At 38.0% G+C, this 27686-nt stretch overlaps 1 protein-coding gene across 1 annotated transcript in view; it reads left to right on the forward strand.

Moving 5' to 3' along the window:
- The window catches only part of Dnajc1 (DnaJ heat shock protein family (Hsp40) member C1), a 159781-nt gene that overhangs the window by 60547 nt on the left and 71548 nt on the right, over positions 1–27686 (forward strand). Inside the window, exons 2-6 of the mRNA XM_032885262.1 lie at positions 15305–15406; positions 15929–15975; positions 23029–23194; positions 24074–24171; positions 25034–25127. Of these exons, the coding sequence (XP_032741153.1) occupies positions 15305–15406; positions 15929–15975; positions 23029–23194; positions 24074–24171; positions 25034–25127 (507 nt within the window). The remainder of the gene's footprint in view (positions 1–15304; positions 15407–15928; positions 15976–23028; positions 23195–24073; positions 24172–25033; positions 25128–27686) is intronic.

The raw sequence follows: 27686 nt of genomic DNA on the forward strand, positions 1-27686 counted from the left end.
TTTGTAAATTTGTATAAATTCAATATTATGTGAATTATTTAGATTTAGTACTTAGATTTGAATATAAATCAGTTTGCTCATTTTGAAATGTCATCTATTCTTGAATTTAAATTTTATTTAATTATATTTATTTTATTATATATTTGATTTATTTGTATTATTTATTTTTAATCACATTTATTAAATAATCATACTTATTTAATTATATTTTATTTAATTTTATCTTTTAAAACTCACACACTTGCAACATTTATTAGAGTACTTTTTATTTCCAAAAATATATAATTAGAGGTGAATAGTATATAAGTTTATAAAAATGACATAAACTTCATGAATACTCTGAAAGTCTTAAGATGGCATAAATACAACATTTAAATATTATTAAAATATAATCTAATAAGTTATTTTCTTACAAAATGACAAAAATACTATATTTAAATATTATTAAATTTTAATCTGATAAATGTGATGTTTTGCAATGAAAAGCAATGGCTTAAACCCCTTTACACTAAAAATCATATATGACAAAGTTTCTTTATAAGTAGTCGGGTAAAAATTACTTTAGTACTTCATAACAAACCCATAAAACTATCTGATTTGAGAAAATAAGAATTTATGCACATAGTAAAATTTAAATTGACCAGAAGATACACCTAAGAATTGGGTATCTTGTTTATAAATCATGATCCGGAGTATTTCCTCAGAGGCTTTGAGTTTGTACAGAGAGATTTAAACTTAGGTATTCTGGTATTTAATGTAGCCCTTAACAAAATTTCTTAACTTGTATATATATGCTAAAGGTGCATATAAACTTGTATTTGTGTATGTATGTATACATATATTTTTGTTTGTTTAAGGAAAAAGATATAGGTTGCTTGATGGTCTCTTTTGCATTTAAAGTAGTCATGATTTTATTAGGGCTTATAAAGTAAAGAATTAAGGGAGCCTGATTTTAATCCTAACTTCCTGATCAAAGGTACTGTTTGTGCCATGCTCTTTGACTTCTTGTATACAAATGATTGTTACATATTTATATATAAGTATATACATGTATATATTTGAGTTTTGAAGAAAGCTATTTATCAATGTAATATATCATTGAATCTTAAAAAAAAACTAATTTAGTTTTACTAAAAATCATTTTAGTATATTGTTATCACATAAGTTTCTGCAAAACCATGTATCTCACAGAAGTATTCATGTTTCTGTTACGGTGCATAGTGAGTAAGCCTGAGGTACTCAGGAAGGCCCTGGCAGTGCCGTTGTCAGGAAGTCTTTACTCGGTACTTGATGTATCAAGTAATCATTATTATTAATCAGTTATAACCAAGAGTTTGCTTTGTTGGCACAGTTAGCAATAGATCTTTTATGGGTTGGTATGGAAGGATGTGTGGCTTCCGAAGAATAGTTTGATTTCTGAGATATCCAACACCGTGCTTCAAATGAGTAAGTAATAGTAAAAATACTAGTAGGTTATAATAAAATTATAAAATTATAAAATGTAAAATTTTATTATATACACAGTTATTTTCTAACCAACTTGCAATCATTAGTGTTCATGTTATCTGTCAATTACATGCATTTGAATTTCTGCATATTTGCATCCTTTGAAGGGTGAGAGAAGCCATTGGACAAAGTAATCCTAGGAACAAAGTAAATGACAGAGCGTTAAATCTAAGCATGCAGATGCAGTGTCACAATATTAAGTCAGTATTGATGGAACTGATTTGAAAAATTGTAACTCCAGACTCTGTTGGTGATCTATAGTATACAGACAACATTCATGGGAAGCTTAGGACAAGTTAAAAGTATCCATTCTTTAAAATGTGTGCTGCTGACACCAGTTCCTTGTAACTGAGGACCGTAGTAAATAAAGGATGTTAGTAAGTAGACACACTTAACCCACCAAAGGGTAGCTTAGGGAAATTATATTTGTCCCAGCAAGATATCACCCTCCATTACAGTGGAGGCAATGTATTTTACTACATCTGTGTTATGTGTGCCTGTGCCTGTGTGTGTCTGTGGTGTGTGACACACACCATACTTGCAAGAGGACATCAGAAAACAGTTTCCAGACATCAGCTCTCTTTCTGCCATGTAGTTTCTGGAGATCCCATACTGGTAGGCTGTGGGGGCAGGTCAAGTGCATTTTTGTTGGTTACACCTACAATTGTTAAAAGTTTTAAATTTTGGATGTATATTTTTAACACAAGTACAAAAGAGATTACAGAAAAGGCAGTGACAGTTGACCAGGTTAAGATAAGATTGATGATTCTTTTTTTTTCCCATTCATGTCACATATGTGTTAGAACCAGTAGATTGTTAAGAAAAGTTTCTTTTTATTTCTCTGCTCTTAACTGAATTGTTACCTAAATCATCTGCAGATTTAATGGGCTGTATCATTCATATATATATATATATATATATATATATATATATAAAGCTTTAATTTTTTAAACCCTATTTTTAATGATGCTTCTTAAACACTTTAACCTCTCTTCTAGTCCACCACCCACCAGAGATAGTGGAAAAGAAAGGATGGATACAGGGGAAGTGGATGTGGACCTGTTTAGAAACGGTTCTTTGGAGTAAATCCCATCTGTGTTGTCAGAAAATTAGTAGGTTAGTCCACAGGTCAGCAGCAGCTAGATCTACTCGCAAACACTTCATGGATACACCAGCAGTCCAGTTCAGTAGAGTCCGGATAGCAGCAGTGGTGCTGTGACCTAGCGGGAACAGCCAGGCTCAGCCTTGGCATGAGTTAGCAGGAGGGCTTTGGAGAGAGAGAGAGTGAGAGTTAGAAATAACCTCCAAAAACCCACCCCTGCTGACTAACTTTTGATAACCATTCAGCTGTGAACTAATCAATGAGTTGATGATTGATGACATCACCTTCATGATTTACTAGATGTACCAAGCTGTCAACAGTGAAACTTTTGAAGGGAAAACTCATATCCAGACTGTAAGAATATTAGACAATTTAGATGCAAATATTTCCCACATTGTAGAAGATTCCTTTGAAAAATGCTGGAGTAGAAGGGAGATGAAGTGAACATGGACATTATCTGCCTTTAAAGCCATGGTGTTTGAAACAGATTATACTTCACTAGAAGGGCAGGAACAGGTAATTTGGACTAAGAACTTGAAATAATTTGGATTTCTAATAAATTCCACAAACACCGAAGTACATAAATGAATTGAGTTTTGCTGTTAGGTTTTTGGCCTGTGCCACTAAGTATAGTGGTTGCACTTTGAAACTAATTTTTTCAAAACTCAACTTTTAATGATGGTTCTTAAATGCTTTAACCTCCCTTCTAATCCACCACCCACCAGAGATAGTGGGAAAGAAAGGATACAGAGGAAGCGGACCTGTTTAGAAATAGTTCTTTGTGGGGCTGGAGAGATGGCTCAGAAGTTAAGAGCACTGGCAGCCTTCCAGAAGTCCTGGTTTCAATTCCCAGCAACCACATGGTGGCTCACAACCGTCTGTAATGGGATCCAATGTACTCATGCACATTAAACAAACAACAAACAACAAACAGACAGACAGTTCTTTGGAGCGACCCTCCTCTGTGCTGTCAGGCATGGGTCAGCAGCATCAGCTCCGTCTGCTCATGAACTTTCCTGGATAACCGGCAGTCCAGTTCAGTGGTGTGCGGATAACAGCAGGTGGCACATTCTAGTAACAGCCAGAGGGGAGGGACAGGGACCAGTAGGGATGTCAGGAGCAGCTAGCCATGCTCTCTCTGTCACTGTCTGCTGAGTCCTTTCTATACTCGCTCTACTCCAACCCCTTTGCTCATGTATCCTCCGTGACTCTAAAGCTAGAACAAAATGGCCAGCACTGCCAAGCTCTACTGCCTTCTTGGGATGGAGTCTGCCTACCTCCTTGATTCACATTGTATAAACTTTGATTTGTGCAAAGAGAATATTTCTTAGGCCATTTCTTTTCATAAATTGCTGATTACCTGGTTGAAAACTTGCCCCAAGGGGGCCCATTCCCTTTATTTCATTTTCTATCAAACTTTTCCTTCTTTCAGTACAAGCCTTCGCTCTAGCATTAACTTTCCTGGTGTGCTTTTTCTCCTCAGATTGCACATACTCCATTTCTTTTTGCCCTGCTCTCTCTTTTTCATTGTAAACCTGCATAAGAGTGATTACTTACGTTTTAGTCACAGTGTCTGTCACAGCAGTAGAAAAGAAACTAAGACAAGGAACTTCCAAGATTTGTCACTTATACTTTCCAATATGACCTCAAAAATAAAGAAGTATCTGCCATATTCTAAGGGTTAGGAATAGTTTAGAAAATCACTCTGAAAAATCCTTGAAGAGAATGTAAAAAACAAGTTACAAAATATAAAAGTCGATATGGATGTAAGCCCCACCCTTTCTGATTTACACTTTTGCCACATGAAACTATTTATTAAACTTGAGAACAATCTGAGAAAATACATGTATGTGGTAAAAACTGTGTGTCTGGATGTGAGGCAAACATGTTCTAGATACACTGGCTACTAAGCAAATGGAAACCATGGTACCTGTCTTATTTGGTTGGTTGACATGTTTTGAAAGAAACATTTGCAGAGATTGTAGCCATCTTTGTCAGTTTCCTTTCTGTGAAACAGAAACACACTAACAGGAAATTGGAGTAAGAGGCTAACTATATCAGTGGAGAAGTTAAGGGATGTAGTGGTGGGTACTGGAGACAAGACTGTAGGCTCATATTAGGAGCAGACTTCAAAAACAAAACAGTTCAGAATCACAGCAGAAAGTAAGCCAGCCCTATACATGTAACTGGAGCACAGAATCAGAGACTAGTCTCTGTGTCTGAAGGGGAGTGAATACCTACAAGAGTATGAGATAGCGTCAGACTTAGTGTTGTGTATTGTATCTGTAGCCTCTCTGGGTCAAGCTTTTAGATTTTGAGATACAGAAGCAGAGGGAAGACAGGTACAGCAGGTATGACCATTTTCTATTTAGGAAACTTGGATGGAAATGACAAGTAACATAAGTCTGTCTACTTGCCTTATTCATACTTAGTACAGAACTAGCCTTTCTGCTTTCTATCTCAAAGTCAGCATTTGTGTTTATACTCTGCTACTGTCTTTTGGATTTTTCATTTATTTGTTACTTGTTTTGTTTTGCTTTCTGTCTTTACTTCTTAGGTAATTTATTCATTTATTTTGTGTTTATTTTGTTAAAAATAACATTCAAAGATATTTGTGTTTTTTCCTAAGAACCTTATCTCTCATAGTTTTTTCCATTTTTTTTTATTTTTTATTGGATATTTTCTTTATTTTCATTTCAAACGTTATCCCCTTTTCCGGTTTTCCCTCCTAAAACCTCCTGTTCTATCTCCCCCTCCCCTGCTTCTGTGACGGTGCTCCCCCAACCAACCAACCACCCACCCACTCCCAGCTCCAAGCCCTGGCATTCCCCTACATTGGGACATCGAGCCTTCATAGGACCAAGGGCCTCTCCTCCCATTGATGCCTGACAAGGCCATCCTCTGCTACATATGCAGCTGGTGCCATGGGTCCCTCCATGCGTACTCTTTGGTTGGTGATTTAGTCTCTGGAAGCTCTGGGGGGGGGGTCTGATTGGTTGATGTTGTTGTTCTTCCTATGGGTTGCAAACCACTTCAGCTCCTTCAATCCATTCTCTAACTCCTCTATTTGGGACCCCATGCTCAGTTCAGTGGTTGGCTGTGAGCAAGTCTCTGTATTTGTCAAGCTCTGGCAGAGCCTCTCAGGAGACAGCTGTATCAGGCTCCTGTCAGCCATGTACTTCTTGGCATCTGCAATAGTATATGGGTTTGGTGACTATGTGGGATGGATCCCCAGGTGTGGCAGTCTCTGGATGGCCTTTCCTTCAGTCTCTGCTCCATACATTATCTTCATATTTCCTGCTATGAGTACTTTGTTCTCCATTCTAAGGACTGAAGCATCCACACTTTGGTCTTCCTTCTTCTTGAGCTTCATGTGGTCTGTAAATTGTATCTTGGGTATTCAAAGCTTTTGGGCTAATATCCACTTATCAATGAGTACATATCATGTATGTTCTTTTGTGATTGGGTTACCTCATCAGGATGATATTTTCTACTTCCATCCATTTGCCTAAGAACTTCATGAAGTCATTGTTTTAATAGCTGAGTAGTACTCTATTGTGTAAATGTACCACATTTTCTGTATCCATTCCTCTGTTGAAGGACATCAGGGTTCTTTCCAGCTTCTGGTTATTATAAATAAGGCTGCTATGAACATAGTGGAGCATGTGTCCTTGTTGTATGTTAGAGCATCTTTTGGGTATATGCCCAGGAGTGGTATAGCTGGGTCCTTAGGTAACACTATGTCCAATTTTCTGAGGACCTGCCAGACTGATTTCCAGAGTGGTTGTACAAGCTTGTAATCCCACCAACAGTATAGGAGTGTTCTTCTTCTTTTTTTTTTTTTTCTTTACTAACTTGAGTATTTCATATTTACATTTCGATTGTTTTTAGGAGTGTTCTTCTTTCTCCACATCCCCATCAGCATCTGTTGTCACCTGAGTTTGTGATCTTAGCCATTCTGACTGGTGTGAGGTGGAATCTTAGGGTTGTTTTGATTTGCATTTCCCTGCTGACTAAGGCTGTTGAACACGTCTTTAGGTGCTTCTTGGCTATTTGATATTCCTCAGTTGAGAATTCTTGGTTTAGCTCTGTACCCCATTTTTTTTTTTACAGAGCTGAGGACCGAACCCAGGGCCTTATACTTGCTAGGCAAGTACTCTACCACTGAGCTAAATCCCCGGCCCCATACCCCATTTTAAATGGGGTTATTTGACTCTCTGGAGTCTAACTTTTGAGTTCCTTTTTTATATTTGATATTAGCCCTCTATTGGATGTAGGATTGGTAAAGATCTTTTCCCTGTCTGTTGGTTGCCATTTTGTCCTTTTGACAGTGTCCTTACAGAATCTTTGCAATTTTATGAGGTTCCATTCGTAAGCCATTGTTCTTCTGTTAGGAAGTTTTCCCCTGTGCTCACGTGTTCAAGGCCCTTCTCCACTTTCTCTTCTCTTGGTTTGAGTGCATCTGGTTTTAAGTGAAGGTCCTTGATCCACTTGGACTTGAGCTTTGTACAAGGCAATAAGAATGGATCAATTTGCATTCTTCTACATGCTGACCTCTAGTTGAACCAGCATGGGTTCCTTCCAGCTTGAACTTGTGCCCAGAGCAAACCTAGGGCTCTGGCTCCCCAGCTATTCCTGCAACACCCTGAGAAAGCTTGACTCTGAGGAGTTCTGACACAACCAGGATCACAGGAAAATGTTTTAGTTACTCTGTGTGCTAATTTTCTTAATTTTGCTGCTACCAATTATCCAACAACCAGCAACTTATGGGTAGCATGAGTTTTTTGACTTACAGCTACAGGAGATACAGTCCATTGTGGTAGGGAAGTTATGATGTCAGGGTTCTGAGGTCATATTGTGTCTGCATTCAGAAGGCAAGAGCTGAAGTGAGGCTGGGTTGTAAAACCTTAGGCCTCCTCACATTGGCAACATCTTCAGCCAGACTCTACTTCTTAAAGATTCTACAACCTTCCAAAACAGTAGCACCATTTAGGGACCCAAGTGTTCAGACACATGAGGCTGTGGGAGATGTTTCACGTTCAGACCACAGCTATGACTAACAGTTAATGTATCCTTGAGGTAAAAGTGTAAAAATACACTGATGGAGTTTCCAACGAAAGCAGAAGCTTCTGCTGGTCCATATGAGAAAAAGTTATCTGCTAGATCAGTAGCTGCATGCCATGTACAAGGATGTATGTTGTCTGCCCAAGCAAGGACACCACATACAGCACCGGCAACAGAAGGTACTGATAGTCAGTTGTCATTTTCCACCATCCATTCTTTCCCTGCATTGGCCAGATAGGAGAGTTAAAGGAGATATGGGAACCACCACTCCTGCATCTTTCAAGTTTTGATGCTGACATTAATTTTTGTAAGTCATCCTGAGATTTGATATTGTCTGTGTTACCTTTCTTCCTTTAAAAATGCATTTCTAGGGGGTTGGGGATTTAGCTCAGTGGTAGAGCACTTGCCTAGCAAGCACAAGGCCCTGGGTTTGGTCCCCAGCTCCGAAAAAAAAGAAAAGGAAACAAAAATGCATTTCTAATCCTAAACTTTCTTGTAAACAGTGCTTTTATTGCATTGTAAGTTTTGCCATGATTTGTTTTCATTTTTGCCAAGATATTTCTTAAAAAAATAAGTATTTAATTTTATCTTTGCTCCATAAAAGTCTTAAGTGAGAAAAATAATTATAGCTGTATGTGGTGATACATACCTATAATCCCGGCATGGGGGTGGGGGGTGTGGTGGGGTGGGCAGGAAGTCCAGGTGTTCAAGACCAGCCAACTTGCTACACAGAAAGTTCACAGCCAGCCTGCCATACATAGACCTGTCTTAAGACACACACACAGCCAGGCTGTGAGGGCTCAGTTGATGCTCTCCTGGCCTGCGTGAAGACCTGGCTTGAGCCCTAGCACTGCATACAGTTGCATGGTGGCACATTCCTGTAACTCTTAGCAGCACACATGTATCATCCTCAGCTACTTATCAAGTTCAGTGCCAGGTTAGGCTACAAAACACACCCCTCCCCCACCCCATCCATACTGACTAAAAGAGAAAACACATAATCATCATCCACTTTCTTTTGAGACAAGTTTCTCTGTGTAGCCCTGACTGTCCTAGAACTTTGGCTGGCCTACTCCTATTCTCCTGCCTCTGCCTCCCCAATGCTGGGATTAAAGGCATGTGCCACCATACCTAGACTATAATCAATTTTTTAATGAATGATTACTTTCCTTAAGTTATCAATACAGAAGTCCCCATAATAAAATCTGGTATTTTGTGGACTTTCTTGTGTCAGTCTTAAGTTTCTGGAAATGGAAATAAGTTTCTCTAAAAGCTTGTCTGTTTTATTCTAGAATAGTCTTCTAATCTGAATTGAAAATGATCTTCTGAGATTCATCTCAGTCCATCTTGTCTCTGCCTGCTTTCTCTGCCTTTGTTTTACCTGCACAGGTGAATGGGTGTGCTTTATGTGTTGTTTGTCTCTTAGCTCTTCTTCTGCAATTGCCTTCAACTCAGATTGTCCTGCCTCTGCTTCCCAAGAGCTGGGAGTCAAGATGTGCACTACAACCCCTGCCTTGATTGTAATTTATACTTTGTTGATAGTATTTCTATGTCAGATTTCTGTATTTTATCCCGAATGGTTTCTTTATTCCTAAATACACAGATTCATGTCTTCCAAACAGTTTTCATTTTTATTCCTTTTTTTCCTAAATATGCTGTTTTGAAGAACACATTTTTTTCTTTCTTTTTTCTTCCTGAAGTTATTAAGGCCATGTTGATACTCAGCATAGTGTCCTAATGTCTCTAGTATCTGTTTTTCCTTTCATTCTTCTGTCTCGTCCCCAAGTCAGATAATCTCAGGTGACTTCTCCTCACGCTCCTTGAGTCTTTCTGCTGCCCATGCAGATCTGCTGTTGAGCTTAACCTAACGACATTCTCATTTCAGTTACTATATTTTTGAACTCTAGAAATAGTTCTACTTAGGGCCTTTTAAAGGTTTCCATCTTTTTGCTGATATTCTGTTTTGGAGAAAAAGTATTCCCATATTTCTCTTTAGTTGTTTGTACATGCTCTTTGACCATATTAAGAGTTAAAGACAAGACCTTTGTCTGATAGGTCCAATGTTCAGACTTTATTAGACAACTGCTATTACTTTTCCGCGTATCTACCAATTTTCCTCTTTCTTTACATGATTTATCAATTTTTAATGTGTATATAATTCTAACCATTTTAAATATATAGCATGGTAATTATATTTTCCCACCTTCTCAGAGTTTGTGCTATTTGTCTAGTGACTATTCTAAGTTTATAAAATGTCTATTATTGACTCTGTGTGGCCGTTGGACTCTGCCTAGATTAGTTATTAGCTAATGACTTGAGAGAGATCCCTAAGCCATTTCGAAGAGGGGAGGAGGAAAAGGAGAGAGAGAAGTTGAGCTGCAGACATATGAGACTGTCCCAGTCTTGGCCTGTGTCTTAGTCGCTGCCCTGTTTCTGTGAAGAAACACTCTGTATGACCAAGGCAACTCTTATAAAAGGAAGCATTAAATTGGGGCTTGCTTACAGTCTCAGAATGTTAGTACATTATCATGGCAGGAAGCTTGTGGAAGAGAATTACATTCTGAAACATAGGCAACAGGCAGAGAGAGGGGTTGTATGTGTGTGGTGGGAACAGACAAGACACTGGACTTTTGGAACCCCAGAGCTCACTCCTAGCAACAAAGCTCTTTCAATAATGACACACCTACTCCAACTAGGCCACATCCCCTAATCTTTCAAAAATATTCTACTGGGGACTCAGCATGCAAATATGAGTCTCTAGGGGCCATTCTTATTCAAACCACCACATCCAGTTAACTTTTGGAGCATGATGTCCATACCGAGCTGCGTCCTGTGCCTCCCTGCTTATACAGAGCTCGAAGGTGGACCCATTGTGAGAGCTTCAGTGCCTTTTCTGGTCTTTCTAAGCATATGCTCTAGATGTGTACATAATCTTTTAGATTCCAAGGAATATGGGGGAGCATTTCAAAGACACTTTCCCATAGTCTTTCTTTCCAGATGCTACCCCTTGACTGATTTAGTTATCATTTACAGGGCTTTATTTTTCCTCCTTCCTTCCTTCCTCCCTTCCTCTCTTCTCTCCTTCCTTCCTTCTTTCCTTCCTTCTTCCCTCCCTCCTTCCCTCCCTTCCTCTCTTTTCTCCTTCCTTCCTTCTTTCCTTCCTTCTTCCCTCCCTCCTTCCCTCCCTTCCTCTCTTCTCTCCTTCCTTCCTTCCTTCCTTCCTTTCTTTCTTTTTCTTTCTCTTGCATATATTACATCATAACTGCAGTTTCACCTCCCTTTGTACCCCCCGCACCACCCCATCCACTTCTCCCCCCATTATTTCCCTTCAGAAAAAGAGCAGGCCTCCCAGGGATATAATGGACATGGCATAACAATTTACAATAAAGCTAAGCACAAACCCTCATGTGGCCCAGTAGGAGGAAAAAGGTTCCAAGAGCAGGGAAGAGAGTCAGAGACCCCACCCCCAGCCCAAACTTCTACTGTTAGAAGTCTCACAAGAACACCAAGCTACATAGCATAGCATATATGCAGAGGGCCTAGCGGACCCATGCAGGGTCCATGATTGTTGCTTCAATCTACAAGTCCCTGTGAGCCCTGTTCAGTTGGTGCTGTGGGCCTGTTTTCATGGTATCTTGGCCTTGTCTGGCTCCTGCAATCCTTCCTTGCCCTCCTCTGTGGTCATTCTCCGGGCTCTGCCTAGTGCTTGGCAGTAGGTCTCTGATCTTCATATCCCATTGGTTGCTTGGCAGTAGGTCTCTGATCTTCATATCCCATTGGTTGCTTGGCAGTAGGTCTCTGATCTTCATATCCCATTGGTTGCTGGATTATGCCTGAAGCAGTTGCTTATAATGAGTTGACTAGGAATGGCCCCAAAGACTAATGTGTTTGAATGCTTGGCCCATAGGAAGTGGCACTATTAGAAGGTGTGGCCTTGTTGGAAGAAGCGTGTCACTGTGGAGGTAGACTTTGAGGTCTCATGCTCAAGCTAGGCCTAGTGGGGCAGACTCCTGTTGCCTGTGGATCAAGATGTCGAACTCTCAGGTCCTTCTCCAGCACTGTGTCTGCCTGCACACTGCCATTTTTCAGTCATGATGATAATGGACTGACCCTCTGAACTGAAAGTCAGCCCCAGTGAAATGTTCTCCTTTCTAAGACTTGCTGTGGTCATGGTGTCTCTTTGCAGCAATAGAACCTTAACTCAGACAGTACCTCTCAGATAGCAGTTGAGCTAGACGCCATCTATGAGCATGGCGCATGGCAGATGTTAGGAATCACTCCATTGACTTTTTATTTTTTTATTTTTTGGCCAGTTGTGTTTGGTTTTATCTTGGGTCCCTAGGCTGTCCAGCTTTTGGTTCCTATTCATGTGTGTTTCTTGTATGTGTTCATGCACACAAGCATTTAGTCACATACATTGTAGTACTCTTGTGGATGCTGAAGGGGCTATTTTAAGAGCATTAGTTCTCTTCTTCCCTCTTGTGGATTCCAGGATCAACTTAGGTTGATCAGATTTGGTGGTATGGGCCTTTAACCACAGAATACTGGCCACTTTTAAATGTTCTTGACACGTGTTATCTGTACACTTTTAGAGTTCTAAACTTGATTTTTTAAAAAAGGGAAAGTCTTTAAAATATCAGAGTAGGCAGATAAGTCAGAACAACCATAATTCTTTGAGAACAAGGGCAACTGTCCTTTTCTTGTACTGGGAGCTCACACCGGGAGTGGAGATTGGCGCCTTCAGAACCCTTACTGAGAGTCAGCTTCATGCCGTCCTACATCATGCTGTCCTACATCATGCCGTCCTACATGCTCACCGGTTGCTAGAAACTTTGATTGGTTTCCAGAGTTCAAATGAAGTTGACTCTGACGGTTTTGCCTGGTTATTCACTGTCTCTGTGGCAGGGCAGCCCTTGGAGTCCCCTCCTACCTTTTCAGTGAGATTTGATCACAGGATTCCATTTTGATGAGCATGTATTACATTTAACAAAGTTTTAAGAGTGACAATGTCTCTTCATTACAGAGGTTATCCAAGTGCTAAGATAATTCTGTTTGCCTGCTAGTGAACTAGATCACATTTAGAAGGAATAGAGCAACGACAAATTAATGTAGTACATCTCTTGATATCAATAATGGTCAACTCACTAATCACCCAGTCGATTTTTTTTCTCAGTAAGTCAGATTTTAGATAGTCTGTTCTACTATTCTAAATTCAATCTATAGTAGAAGTATGGCATTGTATGTTGGAGAAGCCAGCACACATCAGACACTTAACCTTTAAAACTTAGAGTGTTGCTTGGTGCTGGGTTGCTGTGTACCTGGATTCCCAGCTATCCAGGAGACTTTGCAAGGCAGGGTAACTATTGAGCCCAGGAGTTGAATACAGCTTGGGCAGGCAGCATAGTGGGTCTCACTGTGCATGAGGTCTGACCTCAAACACCAGCAACCTTAGCAAGAAGAAGCAGAATTTCCTGGGACCTGCCTTAGAATTTTGTGGGTATGTGCTCCCAGTGTTTAATCAAATAAATAAGATGGTAATGGTTATTTTTCACTGCCTCCCTAACGCTTCCTTCTTTTCCAAATTTAAGCTTAAATCTTAATATTTTCTGTGTTGAATTCTGTGTTCATTTTTGTTTAAAAATATAACTTGAAATGTTACTTAGCTTTTCACTGCAAAATGGGCTCAATAACTCCCACAGTATGTGGCTAAAATTAAGACTGCAGAAATGCCTTATATTAAATACATGCATACGCTATCTCAAGGTACAACTTGCCCAGTGGACATCTTTTTAGAACAGAAAGCCATATGACTTACAGTAGACCTTGTTAGTGAAATAACCCCATTGGGCAGATTCTCTAGAAGAAAATTTATGTTTTCGTGTAGTATGTGAGGCCAGCTCCTTAGGAGACAATGGTCTGGTTTTGTAGCCAAGTGAAAACCCAAGAACACAAGGATGGTGAGCCGCACCTTCAAGGGTAATCGCGTGAGAGAACAGCAGAATAGGCCAGCGAGGTTGGGAGGCAGAGTTAAAGCAGTGGCGTAACAGAAGGTAATCACAACCCTTGGAGGTGTTGAAACAGAACTATCTGGCTGTACTTAGATTTGGGGTCCATACTGAGGCTGAAAATTTGAGGAGAAAAAACCAGAAGCAAGAAAATGTCTTGGGTGACTAGTAGTCATTTTTATTTTTAAGGCATATATGTTAAATGATATATGTCATTTTAAATTTTAATTAGAGATTATCCATTTGACACACGGCCCCTTTGCATGACAAAAGGATTCACCACACATTTCCACTTAAAAATTCACCCCTTTCCTTCATGTATTACCTGTCATCTGATGTGAGCAGTACAGATTTTCCTTAAGCAAATTTAAAATGAAATAATACATACCTATTATCTACAAGTTTCACTCAGTTTTATAGCTCCTGGGTGCTTCCTAAGTCAGAGAAGTATTCAGACCTAGGGTACCATACCAGCCTGAAGCAACATGACACACCCCACCCCCACCCTGTGAAAATAACGGCTTATAAAGAAAAGCTTTGACAGGCTAATTGTAGAGGGGGGTGTCTTTCTTTCTCCAAATCTTTAACAACCATTTGGCCCCTGGTATATAGATTTATTTTGTGTGTGTGTTGGTTTGAGTTTATATTGTTATAGCCATTTAGTAAAATAGTTTTAGTACTTAATTGGACAAATGGCTATCAAACAAATTTAATAAGCCATTTTACTGTCACTTGCCTCAAGAATCTGTTTTTAAATACAATGTAAATGAAGTTTTGAACTTTGGTGTGTATTTATTCTAGCCATATAAATAATGTTTTCTTATTGTACCCACACAAACAAGATTACTATTACGTTAACAGCTACCTAATCTGAAGCTCTGTCCACTGTGTCCGTGTGTGTATTTTAAAATGTAAAGCATATGTAACGGGCAAGGCTTTGTTGGTGGTAGGGGGGAGACTGAGATGGTGGAAATGCCCTTTAAAGTACATAACTATTTGTAATTGCATCTGTTTTCAAATGAATGCAAATTTACCTCCCTTTGACATAGAAAATTGGGATTCCATAAGTTGTTGCTGGATGATAAGTTCAATATAAATAACAATAAAGAAAGTAGGGTTGGGGATTTAGCTCAGCGCTTGCCTAGCAAACCAAAGGCCCTGAGTTCAGTCCCCAGCTCCGAAAAAAAAAAAAAAAAAAAAAAAAAAAAAGTATACATATGAGCTTGTGCTGCAGAAACTGGTTCTAAGATTCTCTAGTAAATAACAAAGTTCTTTGATGGCACACAGATATATTTTTAATTTGTCTTTTTTATATCTTAATTACTGGAAAAGATTTATTGGCTAATTTTAGGGAGGAAAGTGTTGGAAAAGTTTTGCCAAATGCAGACTTGTTTGAATGACTGTATGGTAATGAAAAGTTAAGAGGAGAGCCAAATTAGATTGAGTAATTGTTCAGTCCTGTGGGTCCGGCTGGCTGCACAGCCTGATTGTTAGCCTGATTGCTCAAATTACATTGCCTGGGGTCCTGCACTTGGTTGGCTGTCTTCTCAGATCTTAACAAGGTTCTGGGAATTCCTCTTTCTGACAAAGTTTGCTTTGTATTTTTTCCCTCCCCCTCCCAACCCAGGATGCTTCATCTGCAGACATCAGAAAAGCATATCGTAAGCTTTCACTAACCTTACATCCAGACAAGAACAAAGATGAAAATGCAGAAACTCAATTTAGACAAGTAAGTGAATGCAGTCTTATTTATATACATAAATATATAATGACACTTGTATCAACTGATATGCTTATGCTAGAAATATTAACTTACATGTAGAATATTTTCATTTAAACATGAAGTAGCTTAAATATATAACATTTAGATTTTTGATTTTTTTGTTTTTTTTGTTTTTTTTTTTTTTTTTTTTATGGAATACTGTTGTACCAACACTTTGTGTCATTTAGAGTTTCTTAGTTGTTGGAGGGTCTTGGCTCTCATAATTTTCTTGTCTAGATTATGCTCTTATTCTTAATATTTTTAAGGAAAACTATTACTTTTACACCTTTCACAAAAATTCATTTGATATCAAGCAGCCTTTAAATATCTAAGGTGCTTCCAAAAACATACATATAATTGGATTTTTACTATTTATCGCATAGATGGGCACATGGGGCTTTCTGCATGTGCTTTATAGAGCTTTCATCCTCCTATGTGATTTCTTACAGTTGTAAGTATTTTTATTTTAAAGTAATGCTTTTATTTTAGTTGGTGGCCATTTATGAAGTTTTAAAGGACGATGAAAGAAGGCAGAGGTAAGTGCATTTGTGTTTGTGAACTTGGATGGGCAAGTTTCATGCTACAGCCTTTAAAGGACAGAATCGAGTCCTGCTTAAATTAGGCTTTGTTCGTTCGTTCCTTCGTTTGTTTGTTTGTTTCTTCCAAGAACTGCATTGTTTTATAGTCTGTTGTAGAACAGAACTCATTGCTTTTGAACATACTTACCGATTAGGATCATGAGTCATAAATTTAGCAAGTTTTGCTTCATTAGAAAAGACTTTTACCAGGGGTGTTTATGCCCTGGGAAACAACCAGGTCTTGATTTCAACCAAAAATGCACACGCTCAACAGTATCTGATAGTAACCCCAGGTATTCGGTGAGTCCACTGCTCCCAGGCCTCCCTCTTAAGTGAGGCTACTTTAGTAATCCCTTAGTATGTACTTCCCTTTACCTCCAGATAGCCCAGGTGATGAGCTGTTAGACATGCAGGAACTGTAGAAGATGGGATAGAGGAGAACCGCTCCCCTTTGCTCGTTTGTTTTCTTTCCTACGTCTGCTACTGGGATTGTGTCTGCTAACCTTTTTTTTTTTTTTTTTTTTTCTTTTTTTTTTTTTTCGGGGCTGGGGACCGAACCCAGGACCTTAAGCTTCCTAGGCAAGCGCTCTACCACTGAGCTAAATCCCCAACCCCGTGTCTGCTAACCTTAGAAGACACCTTTCAGAAGAGCAGTAATACATGTACTCGCAGAGTGGTTTATAGTGCCAGTGATTACATAGCCTTTCCCGTGTTGTCGAATGTGTGGAATGCCGGTACAATTGTGAGGTCTTTGGAGATTTTAATCATACCCATAGAAAGAAACACATTTTAAATCACCCTTTGAGACATATATAACTGAAACACAAGTTTTACACATACACCAAAATCATTGCAGGTGAAATAAACTGTGTGCGTGTGAGCGTGTGTGCATCTGTGCGTCTGTATGTGTGTATGGGTGTGTGCGCGCACGTGTGCGCATGTGTGTGCATTTGTTTGTCTCATTCTGAACTTGTTAGTCTTTAAAGAACAAACAGTAATAATGGTGGTTGGAGTCCAACAGGTTGATTTCATGAGACAGTAGTGGACAACATGGGAAATCTGTGTTATGTTAAACAGATGTGCATTTGACATTTAAGTAAAGCAGCAGGCTTAAATATCTGGTTTGCTTGTGGCTAGCACAAGCTTATAGACAAACCCTAGAATTATACTGTGAGACATTCTGAGTTTTTCTTCAAATATATGGTCTGGAATAATTCTATGTCCTAAAATGTTAGCTGTCCTTCCTGGTTCTTGTCGTAACTGTTTAATTTGAATATCCCAGTTGGTCAGGTTGTAATATGGGATTCAAATACTATCTTGAAACTCTTTGTTTTATAACAAGAACTGACTGGTATTAGTTAGGCGTTTCAGAGAAATCCTGTTGAAAGACGCTTTCCTTACACTGTACATTTATTCTAGTAGCGTTCCTTTAGTTAACAGCTAGTTTTATCTCACACATTAAGAATGTGCCATAAAGATAGCTTGTTTTATTCTTCCAACATCTTTGCCATCGAGTTGTATCTTTTTGCTGGTTGTTCTTTTAGAAGTCAGTAAATTTTGTGATAACTTTTTCTAATTACAAAAATCATTTCTGTCTTTTCACAGCAAATCACTTCTTACCTATTAATTGTTTCTGTGTTAACATAGACTCATTTAGCATAATCTCTTTAGGAATAGTTCCCTCTGCATTTACTTTAATGTTAGCAGGGGGAAAAGGACCTGACAGTTACACAAACATCTGTAGTATTTATAACCCTTGAGGCACAAGTAACTCTTTTGTGACTGGTTTTCCTTGAGGCAAAAGACTTAACTAATCAAGTTGAGACTAACTTCTTTAAAGCTTGTGCCTGAGGCCACATGACCTGTGAATATTTAGACACAGGAGAAGTGTCTGCAGATATTTTCAGTGTGATTCTTGGTTCCTTAAAAGGGAAAGAGTAGTCAGCGATATCTGACGCCATCTCATACTGCTCCCAATAAATACATTTGCTGGCACTTTCTTTATCATAAACATTCCTTGAGCAAGTGCTGTAAGATTGTAACCTAGGCATGTAGTTTGTAAAGTTATCATAGAAATGTTTCCTGTTTTCTACAGAGATGTAATTATATTTATCTCGAAATTAGATAAATAGCTTATATTTTTGTGAGAAAGGGAATAGCAGTAATGCAGTAAATAAGTTAACAAATGCAGTAGCTTTTTTTCTTTAGAAAATGATGTTTTATTTTGTTTTGTAATGGACTCATTTAGGTATAAATTGCATATTATGAAGACCGCCTGCTGTAAGTGTATAATCCAGTGATGTATACTAACTGTACATACCTCAGCATCCTCTCTCCACAACCCAGTCTTTACACTTTCATCCTCAAAAAACTGTCTCCCAAGCCCATTTATAGGCAGGTCCTGCTCTGAGTTCCAGCCGTAGGTAATCAGAGATCTGTCCCGTGTGTTTGCAGTGTGTCTGCTCCGTCCGTCTCCTCGTGGCCTCGTCACTCAGTGTCCAGTTCTTGGCATCTGGCTCCCTTCATTCAGGCTGTCCATACCACACTGCATCCTGCTGCTCTTCCTGCCCTACTTCCCTATCCCGTTGTGGGGATAGCTTTGTTTGTCCATCACCAGGATGGACCTCTGGCTTTAACACTTTGTGTAGAAGGTGCTGTGAACATTAGCATAAAAGTCTTCCTACAGACAAGTTTCATTTCTTAGGTAGAACAAATTCCTAAAAGAACATGTGGAAACTAACTTCCCCACATGAACATGAAAATAACAGATTTTCCAGTGAACATAGGAATCCTAGCACAGAATACTCACTTAGATTCTGTAGCACTTGTACTCATTTGAAGAACTAGCAGCCCATGATCCAACACGAATTTCTACCCGAGGTCCCAAAGTTTTTACATAAATTTTTGAGAACTACTTACTACCTATGTATTGGATTATACTTGGGTAATATTAGCCTGTGTAGTTTTGCTTTAGAAGTATTATAAATTTAACTAGTATTTTTCTTTTTCTTTTTTTGGGGGGGGTTGTTCCTCTTTTAGGGCAGAGGGGGTTTTGAGACAGTGCTTTGTATGTGGTTCAGACTGGCCTTAAACTTTCTACCTACCAAGTACTGAGATTAAAGGTGTGTGCTCACACACCTGGCAAGCTAGTGTTTCTATCAGTCCAATCCTGCAACTTAAATTTTCCTCTGTTATATTACTATGTTTGTAAGCCTTAAAAGTTTTTAGTTTACCAAAGAAAATTATGTCTCATACAAATACTGTTTAAAATGTGTACATTAACGTTAATTTATTAAGACTTTTATAAATTACAAATTAACTTTAAATTTTAGTAGAGATCTGTTCAAATCTGAGAATAAGAAATCTAATTTAGGACTTAAATGAAGCTATAAGATATATAAACATTATATAAAATCCTGTGTTATAGTAGATTTCACATGTACGCGTGCACACACACACACATACACACACACACACACACACACGATCAGCTAATTTAGTGTTGATTCTTGTTTCTATAATCTCTACACAACTGATTTTTACTGGAAGGTTTAAAATCTGACCGAAACGGAAATTATATTATTATATATTATATATTGTATTATTATTATATTATTATATATTATATATTATATTATTTTTAAGCTAAAAATTTAAATTCTGGGGGTTGGGGATTTAGCTCAGTGGTAGAGTGCTTGCCTAGGAAGCGCAAGGCCCTGGGTTCGGTCCCCAGCTCCGAAAAAAAAAAATTTAAATTCTGTAGGATAGAAAAATTTTAACAAATTGTGTAGGATAGTAATTTTAACAAATGCTAGAATTATTTATTCATGTTTTACTACTCAGATTTTCATTTTGACTTTGTTTCTATTTTACTGTTTGTATTGCTACTTAAATTAATGTAAATGTTTTGTACTGGTAGTTTAAGATTATTTTAAATCTGTTCTCCAGTATTTCTAGCAGGCAGGTATGTGCTGACTTTCAGTTCTAGTGTGGCCCTCACTAATGGCCAAGTGGCTGTCTCTTATGTTCATCGTGTGTATTGAAGACAGTGAAATGCAGTGAATGTGCACTAGGCCGTATGTTGGACTTGTGGAACTGATCAACTGGGTGCTCTGAATTCCAAGAAGACGCCTTTAGAATCCATGCCAGATTTTATTTGTGTGTTAGTGATTTCTTTATGATAGAGGTTTGCTTCTGACTACTTGTACCACATTTATACATTCGTATATTCTCAATCCGGTTTAATGCAGGCTTAAACATAATTTATATCCATCTCAGCTACAGAGCATTTATGCATATGTATTTAAATATAGAAACACATAGTAAAGTGATGTAAATTTTGTGTTGTCGACACATTTTTTGTTGTCAAATAACCTGTGAGTTTCTGTGTATATTTTTTTTTTCTTATTTTTTTTTTCGGAGCTGGGGACCGAACCCAGGGCCTTGCGCTTCCTAGGCCAGCGCTCTACCACTGAGCTAAATCCCCAACCCCATCTGTGTATATTTTAAGAAGTATATTTGTCTTTTCAGTGTCCCATCAGGAAGGTAGTAACTTACCTTTAACAACATACATTTTAAGAAGTGAACTATAATAGACGCTATCTTCCCTTCAGATGGCCAGTTGTGTGAGCCATAATGCTCACTGTGGTAAAAGCAATGGGGCGTTGACTGTGTGCTTAATCCCTGGACAGTTTCAGAGTGGCAAGGGCAGCAAGCAGATCTACGCCTCTCACGTGTCCGTCCCGCTGGTTTGTATGTGGCTGTCTACTGAATCCAGCTCATATGCTGATGGAAAAATAGTAGCTATTCCCAGTGCTGGTGATGAAATGTTTGATGAAGCGTCTTAGTTATGTCTCCAGTACAGCTTAGACCCAGTGCAGGTTGGGTTTCCGTGTCAGTGCTATAAGGAGTCAGCACCACACCCTCTGATTCATTTCTATTGATAAACATGCCTTTTAGAAGCTATTTCAGTGGAGATATTTCTGAAGATAATTTTTCATTAAGTTTTATTTTTTCTCAAGAAATCTAATGTAGAACAGAGTTCAGAATAAACATGGGACCCAATGCTCGCTGGACCTCACTGGAGCACTGTGATCTTATGATACACCTGGGTCTAAATTAGCCAGTTTGTAAAAATAGATTTAAACATAAAATTCTGAAGACAAGAAATAAGTTTTCTAGGAAGTCATAATGTTAATCTTGAAGTTAATGTTTAAGGAATTCTCTGAAAAAAGAGAATAATATAAAAATTTGCCTGGGGGTTGGGGATTTAGCTCAGTGGTATAGCACTTGCCTAGCAAGCACAAGGCCCTGGGTTCGGTCCCCAGCTCCGAAAAAAAGAAAATAAAAAAAAGTTTGCTTGGTCCTGCCACCACAAAACCATATTGTAATTTGACTTTTTGTAAATTACCTTTTACTACTCGGATACTAAGATATAGTAGTATTAATTGGTTTTTAAAGATTGGCAAATAAATTATATTTTATATTAATAACCAGTGGGTTATTTTTACTTAAAAAAAGAAATTTTCTATAATAAACCCTGTGCTTTATATTTTTAGCATATCTCCAAGGTATCAATTTAATAACTCTCAAAGTAGCTACTGCAGTTGTTGCATTTAAATTGATTTACATGTCAAGACTGGCAGTTCAGCAGCTGCGCCATTATTCCTAGTTCGGTCAATTTACTGGAGAAAACCCACTACTGAGCTCTCCTGACCTGCCTGACAATATAGGTCCTATTTCTAGTCCTGTAATTAGGCCTGCGACTAACTCAGAATATTTTTAATTAAAATATTTTGGTCAATGTGTTGCACCAAATTAGGCCTTTCAGTGGAGGTTTAATTCTGGAAATAGCGTGATTAGAATATTTAATGAGTTGTGTTCAATTAAGATTAACAGGTTGTGTGTATTGAGCATACAGTGCATGTGACTATTTTGAGTCTCACAATTATAAATGTTACTTCTTATTTTTAACTTTAAAAATATTTGCTCAATAACTGACAGATAAATTTAAATTCAGTTGAGTTTTTATTTAAACTTTTCTTTTAGCTCGATAGTACCAAGAATGGCGATTGAAGTTTGTTATAAGGAAAGCTGTTATGCATTGATGTTCTTCCCTTCCAGTAAAAGCCACAAACGAGGAAATTGCTACTTAAGTGTTTACAAATAAGCAGTTTTATTGTGAACTCTGACATGCATTTGTTGTTTTCATGTCCTTCTCTAATTTGAGATCTTTTTGTTCTTAGAGGAACATGAGCTCTGCAAAATCTTAAGGCACTCATTTTATTTATGTCATTAAGAAGCCTTAGTAGGGAGTTGGAGAGATGGCTCAGTGGTTAAGAGCACTGGCTGTTAACCACTTTACTCTTCTAGAGGACCTGGGTTCAATCCCCAGCATCGACATGACAGCTCACACCTGTTTGTAACTCCAGTTCTGGGGGATCTGACATCCTTAAACAGACATACATGCAATCAAATCACCAATGTACATAAAATAAAAATAAATAATTTTTAAAAAGAATCTTTAATAAAATAATGTGAATAGATATTTCAACACTCAACTACCATTATCAAGAGGGTAAATACAAGTGTGGATATCCTGAGTTTGATTCAATTAATTCATTCAAATAATATGTAATTCATATTGCTCTGGTTTTATTTATTAATATCCTCCATTAGAGCCTACCTTTTGTTGCTGATTCTGTGCTAGAGAATTTTCCGTAACAGTGTAAATAGGTATATCAGTCTAGGAGGCATATGGCTGGGTGCTGTAAACATGAGGTCCAGGATGTGGTGTATTACTACTTCTGGCCTTCCGGAAGACTTCGTTACTGAAGCCACACAGTCATGCTTTGATTTACTAGGAACTGTGATGCTGATAAACTCCATAGCTGTTATGTCTCTGAGAGAAAATTTATTCTTTCTCTTTTAAATATAGGTACAAATGAAGTTTAGTTTTGCTTTGGTTTTGCATTAACTCTCCATGAAAAACTGTTATATTTGCTACCACAGGTATGATGATATTCTGATCAACGGACTTCCAGATTGGCGACAGCCTGTATTCTACTACAGGAGAGTGAGAAAAATGAGCAACGCTGAGCTGGCCTTGCTCCTGTTCATTATTCTCACCGTAGGCCATTACGCCGTGGTGTGGTCCATCTACCTGGAAAAGCAACTGGTAAGTGTTGGAGCTCCACCACGGTCCAGCCTCCTCACTTTATTCACAATTCCAGACATTTGTTTCTCACATGATGGAGATTCCTATTTTTCTACATGTTCTCTGAATTCTAATAGTTGTGCTATCACTAGTTACTGTTTAATTTATTTTTATGCCGAGGAGAATATATATATATATAAAAAAAAATCTTTCTTTAAAAAAACCATACTGCATTTGAATTTGAAATAAAACTTTGTCAAATTGAGCTATATCCTACTAAGTAGAATTTTTTTTTACGTAATTACTTGAGAAATTTTCGTCACAGGCTTCTTTTTTTTGGAGCTGGGGACCGAACCCAGGGCCTTGTGCTTGCTAGGCAAGCGCTCTACCACTGAGCTAAATCCCCAACCTCTGTCACAGGCTTCTTATATAAATGTGTTTAAAAGCATAAAGTGAAGTTTAAAATGAAGATAAAACTTCAAGGATCATTTTGTTAAAGGATGTGCTATACTTTCTCAGTCTAATATGCTAAGGATTTTTATTCGCTATAAATAATTAAATGTTTATAAACATTCATGGACTATCATTTACTCTTTTTAAAGTAGCATCATTGAAGGTGCATAAATAATAACAAGTAAGCTGAATATTTTCTTTTCTTAGAAAATTCTGGTTGCTATGGAGATACACATGGCTGACAGTGCTGAATCTCATGTGTCTGTGAGGCCAGATACCATGGCAACACTTATGATGATAGATTGATGACTTTACTTGATCATGGTGGACCCTACATACATTTGCATAAATGGTCTTCTAGTGTTTTCTCTTTGGGAAAGAATCTTTATAGCGTGTGAGTTGTACATGGCAAAGACAGTCAGTTACTCTCACTCTTCTCATGGTAAGGATGAACTGCTTAGTAGAAAGAAGAGAGAAAAGAAGAAGAAGACAGGAAGCAAGAGTGTGGATGCAGCAAAACCTGGTGCTTCTGAGAAGAACGAAAGGTAGGCATGCACAAATAGTGTGGAGCATGGCTCTGTTCCATGTGTGCCCACTCCAGAGACGCCAGTGCACCTGCCCTAGGCTCACAGATACGCGTGTGCCACAATTTCAAGATAAATTCTGAGCTTAAGCAACATTCTTAAGTTTTCTCTTCTTATAAAGTATCCTTATCTATCTAGATACTAACCTCTCAAACTCTTGTAATTAAAAGTTTTTGTTCTGAACTTTGCAAACAAAATGCTAGTAGAAATAATGTGTCTCTGATCAGAACTGACAGTCAGTGAGGAAGTGAATGACAGCCATTCTGCCTGTTTCCTGCAGTGACACAAGTGGGGAATGCTTCAGCACACTGCAGATGTCCTTCGTTTTTATGCCACCTTGGTTGTTACCTGTCAGCACTTGGGAACACTTTGATGCTGGCTGTTCTTTTAATGGCTGAAGCAGTTGTCAGGTTTATGAATTCAGTTGTAGACATGATGAAAGCCTAGGTTAAAGGGGAGGGGCTTTGGCTTTTTTCTTAAATATTTTTTAATTGTAAATTTTATATATGCATATAATGTGTTTTGAGCAAATTTACCTCCAGCTCCTCCCTTCCAATTGGTTCTTTCTTTGTCTTTGTAACTTGATTAGAAACCTCTTTCCCCAAAATTATATAGGTTAGATTCTTATGCTTTTTACCTATGTTTTCAACTACTGCATTTCATAGTACACCAAGTCATTTATGACTGTCATAAATGTTATTGAAAATTTTTCTTCGTTTTTAAATTAAATTGACACTTATAAAACTTTTCTTAATTGCTTATTTTGTTCCTCAACTTTTACCTATTGTTTTGATTTGTTACTCGAGTTTCTCCCCACCTTTAGATTGCTTATAAAACCACAGTGGCATGATTTGCTTCCATGCAAACTGGGAATTTGGTTTTGCCTTACACTAAAAGCATTGCCTCATCTGATCCAGGTAAAATGTCCTTCTTTCATAGAACGTTAGATGTTTTCATTTTTAATATTCATCAAACAATTTATTACCATGTCTGCTGTTTGAATGCCAGTAGTATATGCTTCACAATATTTATAAGTTAATGCTCACTTAAAATTTAGGTACGTCTTCCTATGATTATCCTTTATTTTGCTTATTGAGGTCCAAGACCCTGGAAATAGGAAAGTTTATAAAAGCAAAAAAGTTTAATCTGCTATAACCCTTATAACTAGTCTAAAGGTCCAATTGATTGTCCATTATTTTAATAGAATTTTAATACATTAAAAAGAAAAATCTTGACATAAACATTTATACAAAAATATATATTGCTTTGCATTTTATTTGCAGGCTCAAGGAGAGTGGGGATTTTTTTTAACCAAGTAATAGACTTTTTGTTTCAGATTAACCCTGATTAAACAATACAATAGTAGAGTATATATAGAGGTGTTACTTTTTCTTTGTTTTTAAGTAGACCAGTCATATATTATGAAATTATTCTTTTGCTAATTTTAGTTACTATAACCAGCTGGAAATTTGGGCGTGTTTATATGTTTTATATTATATCAGTAACTGTTAAGAAGAGGGAAAAACTATATTTACCAAATTGTATATTTATGAGAACATGTGACAAAAATGTTGCAGGACAATCTTTTTCATTAACATTCTTTGTCAACTTTAGAATCTTTGCAGTAGTCAATCTAGAGTGTAGTGGAATTTGATCATGAACACACCACATGGCACGTCCATCTTAATGACTTCATTTGTAATGTTAATTTCTGATACTTGAAATTGTACTTGGTTGAATTATTACTATTTCTAAGTAGCGGGTAGTATAATTCGCCAAGCTAGAAGTAAAACATGGTGATTTAGATGACACTGTATTTTAAAGTACAGACTTCTGTTCCTGTATAGAACACATTAAGACTTGCTTGCTGTATTGTAAGGTTTTACAAACAGCCACCTTCTGGCTCCCCAGAAACTCTACACTTCTCAACTCTTGACCAGTCTGAGTTGTTCCGCTTGCCATTCAGCTTTACGTCTATAAGGCTGGCATTTCCTTCTAACCATTCCGTACTGATAAGCAGTCTAAGAAAGAAATAAGCTGATTTTCCTCTTTCTCCCAATGCTTGATATTTTAAAATTTTTAAGGAACTTACAATTAGTTTTTCTTGCCATCACTAACAACATAATTATTGTAGTAGAAAGTGCTTCATACTAAAAACATTAGGGTCTTGGAGACGGCTCATCTGGTAGAAGCTGAATAGGTAGACCTTTTTCTCTCGTGGACCCATATGAAGGTGACAGGGGAGAACCACCTCTGTATAGCTGTCCTGTGACGCATACATGCTCAGTGTTTTTCAGAAGAAGACAGTAGCTCATAAAAGAAGATATCAGTAAGGTGCTGAATAGTTGCTTTTAGAATTATATCATGGTCTAACTTCTGGTTTTCCATCTGTTGTGACTTTTGAATTTGTTCATTAACCATAAAACTTAATAGTGTTGATTATGCATGCCTAGAGACATCATTGGGATACCTCTAGAGATGTTCTTAAATAAGGTACACACACGCACAGAGACACACACACAGACACACACAGACACACAGAGACAGACACACACAGACACACACACACAGACACACATACACACACACACAAACACACACACACACACAGACACACACACACACACACACACACACACACACACACACACACACACACACACACACACACATACACACACACAGACACACACACACAGACACACACACACACACAAACACACAGACACACACACACACACACACACACACACACAGACACACAGAGACACACACACACACACACAGACACATACACACACAGACACACACACACAGAGACACACAGAGACACACTCACAGAGACACACACACATACACACAGACACACACACAGACACACACACACACACACACTCAATTTTTGGGCATGTTCTTTATACTTATTCAGTACTCAGTAATGTAGATTCATTATTTACATTCACATGGTCACTGACTCATCGATGGTAATTGGCCCTCCTTATATAATCATTCTTTCTTCGGTAGTGGGTTTTCATCTTGATTTCTTTAAAGAGAAGCTGAAAGGTGGACCTTGTGAATGAGTACAAGTGTACATACAGTTCTTACAGATTTTTATGGTTCCCTCTAGTTGTTCATGTCTAGATGCACCCTCGCTCACCTTGAACATCCCAAAGCATTAAACTTGTTTTTATAGAAGCAGTGCTAATAGCCTACTCATATATTTGGATCATAGACTGTAATACCAAGTATGGCTGACAAAGTTCTAAGATTGTACAAAGCCCCTTATGAGTAAGTTACGTAGGTAGTTATCATTGGAGAGAACTTTTCTTCTGGTGGGAAACGTGAATTTCCTGAAATGTTAATTACAGTTTAGCTGCAGAGTCTATCAACGTGGGAGAATCAGGGGCTTCAGTAAGCGAACATCACAGAAGTAGAGTTCATACTGCATGTTGTATAGCAACTCTTGTCTATAACTT

Source organism: Rattus rattus, chromosome 14 (genome assembly GCF_011064425.1).
Source record: "Rattus rattus isolate New Zealand chromosome 14, Rrattus_CSIRO_v1, whole genome shotgun sequence".
NCBI classification, from domain to species: Eukaryota; Metazoa; Chordata; class Mammalia; order Rodentia; family Muridae; genus Rattus; species Rattus rattus.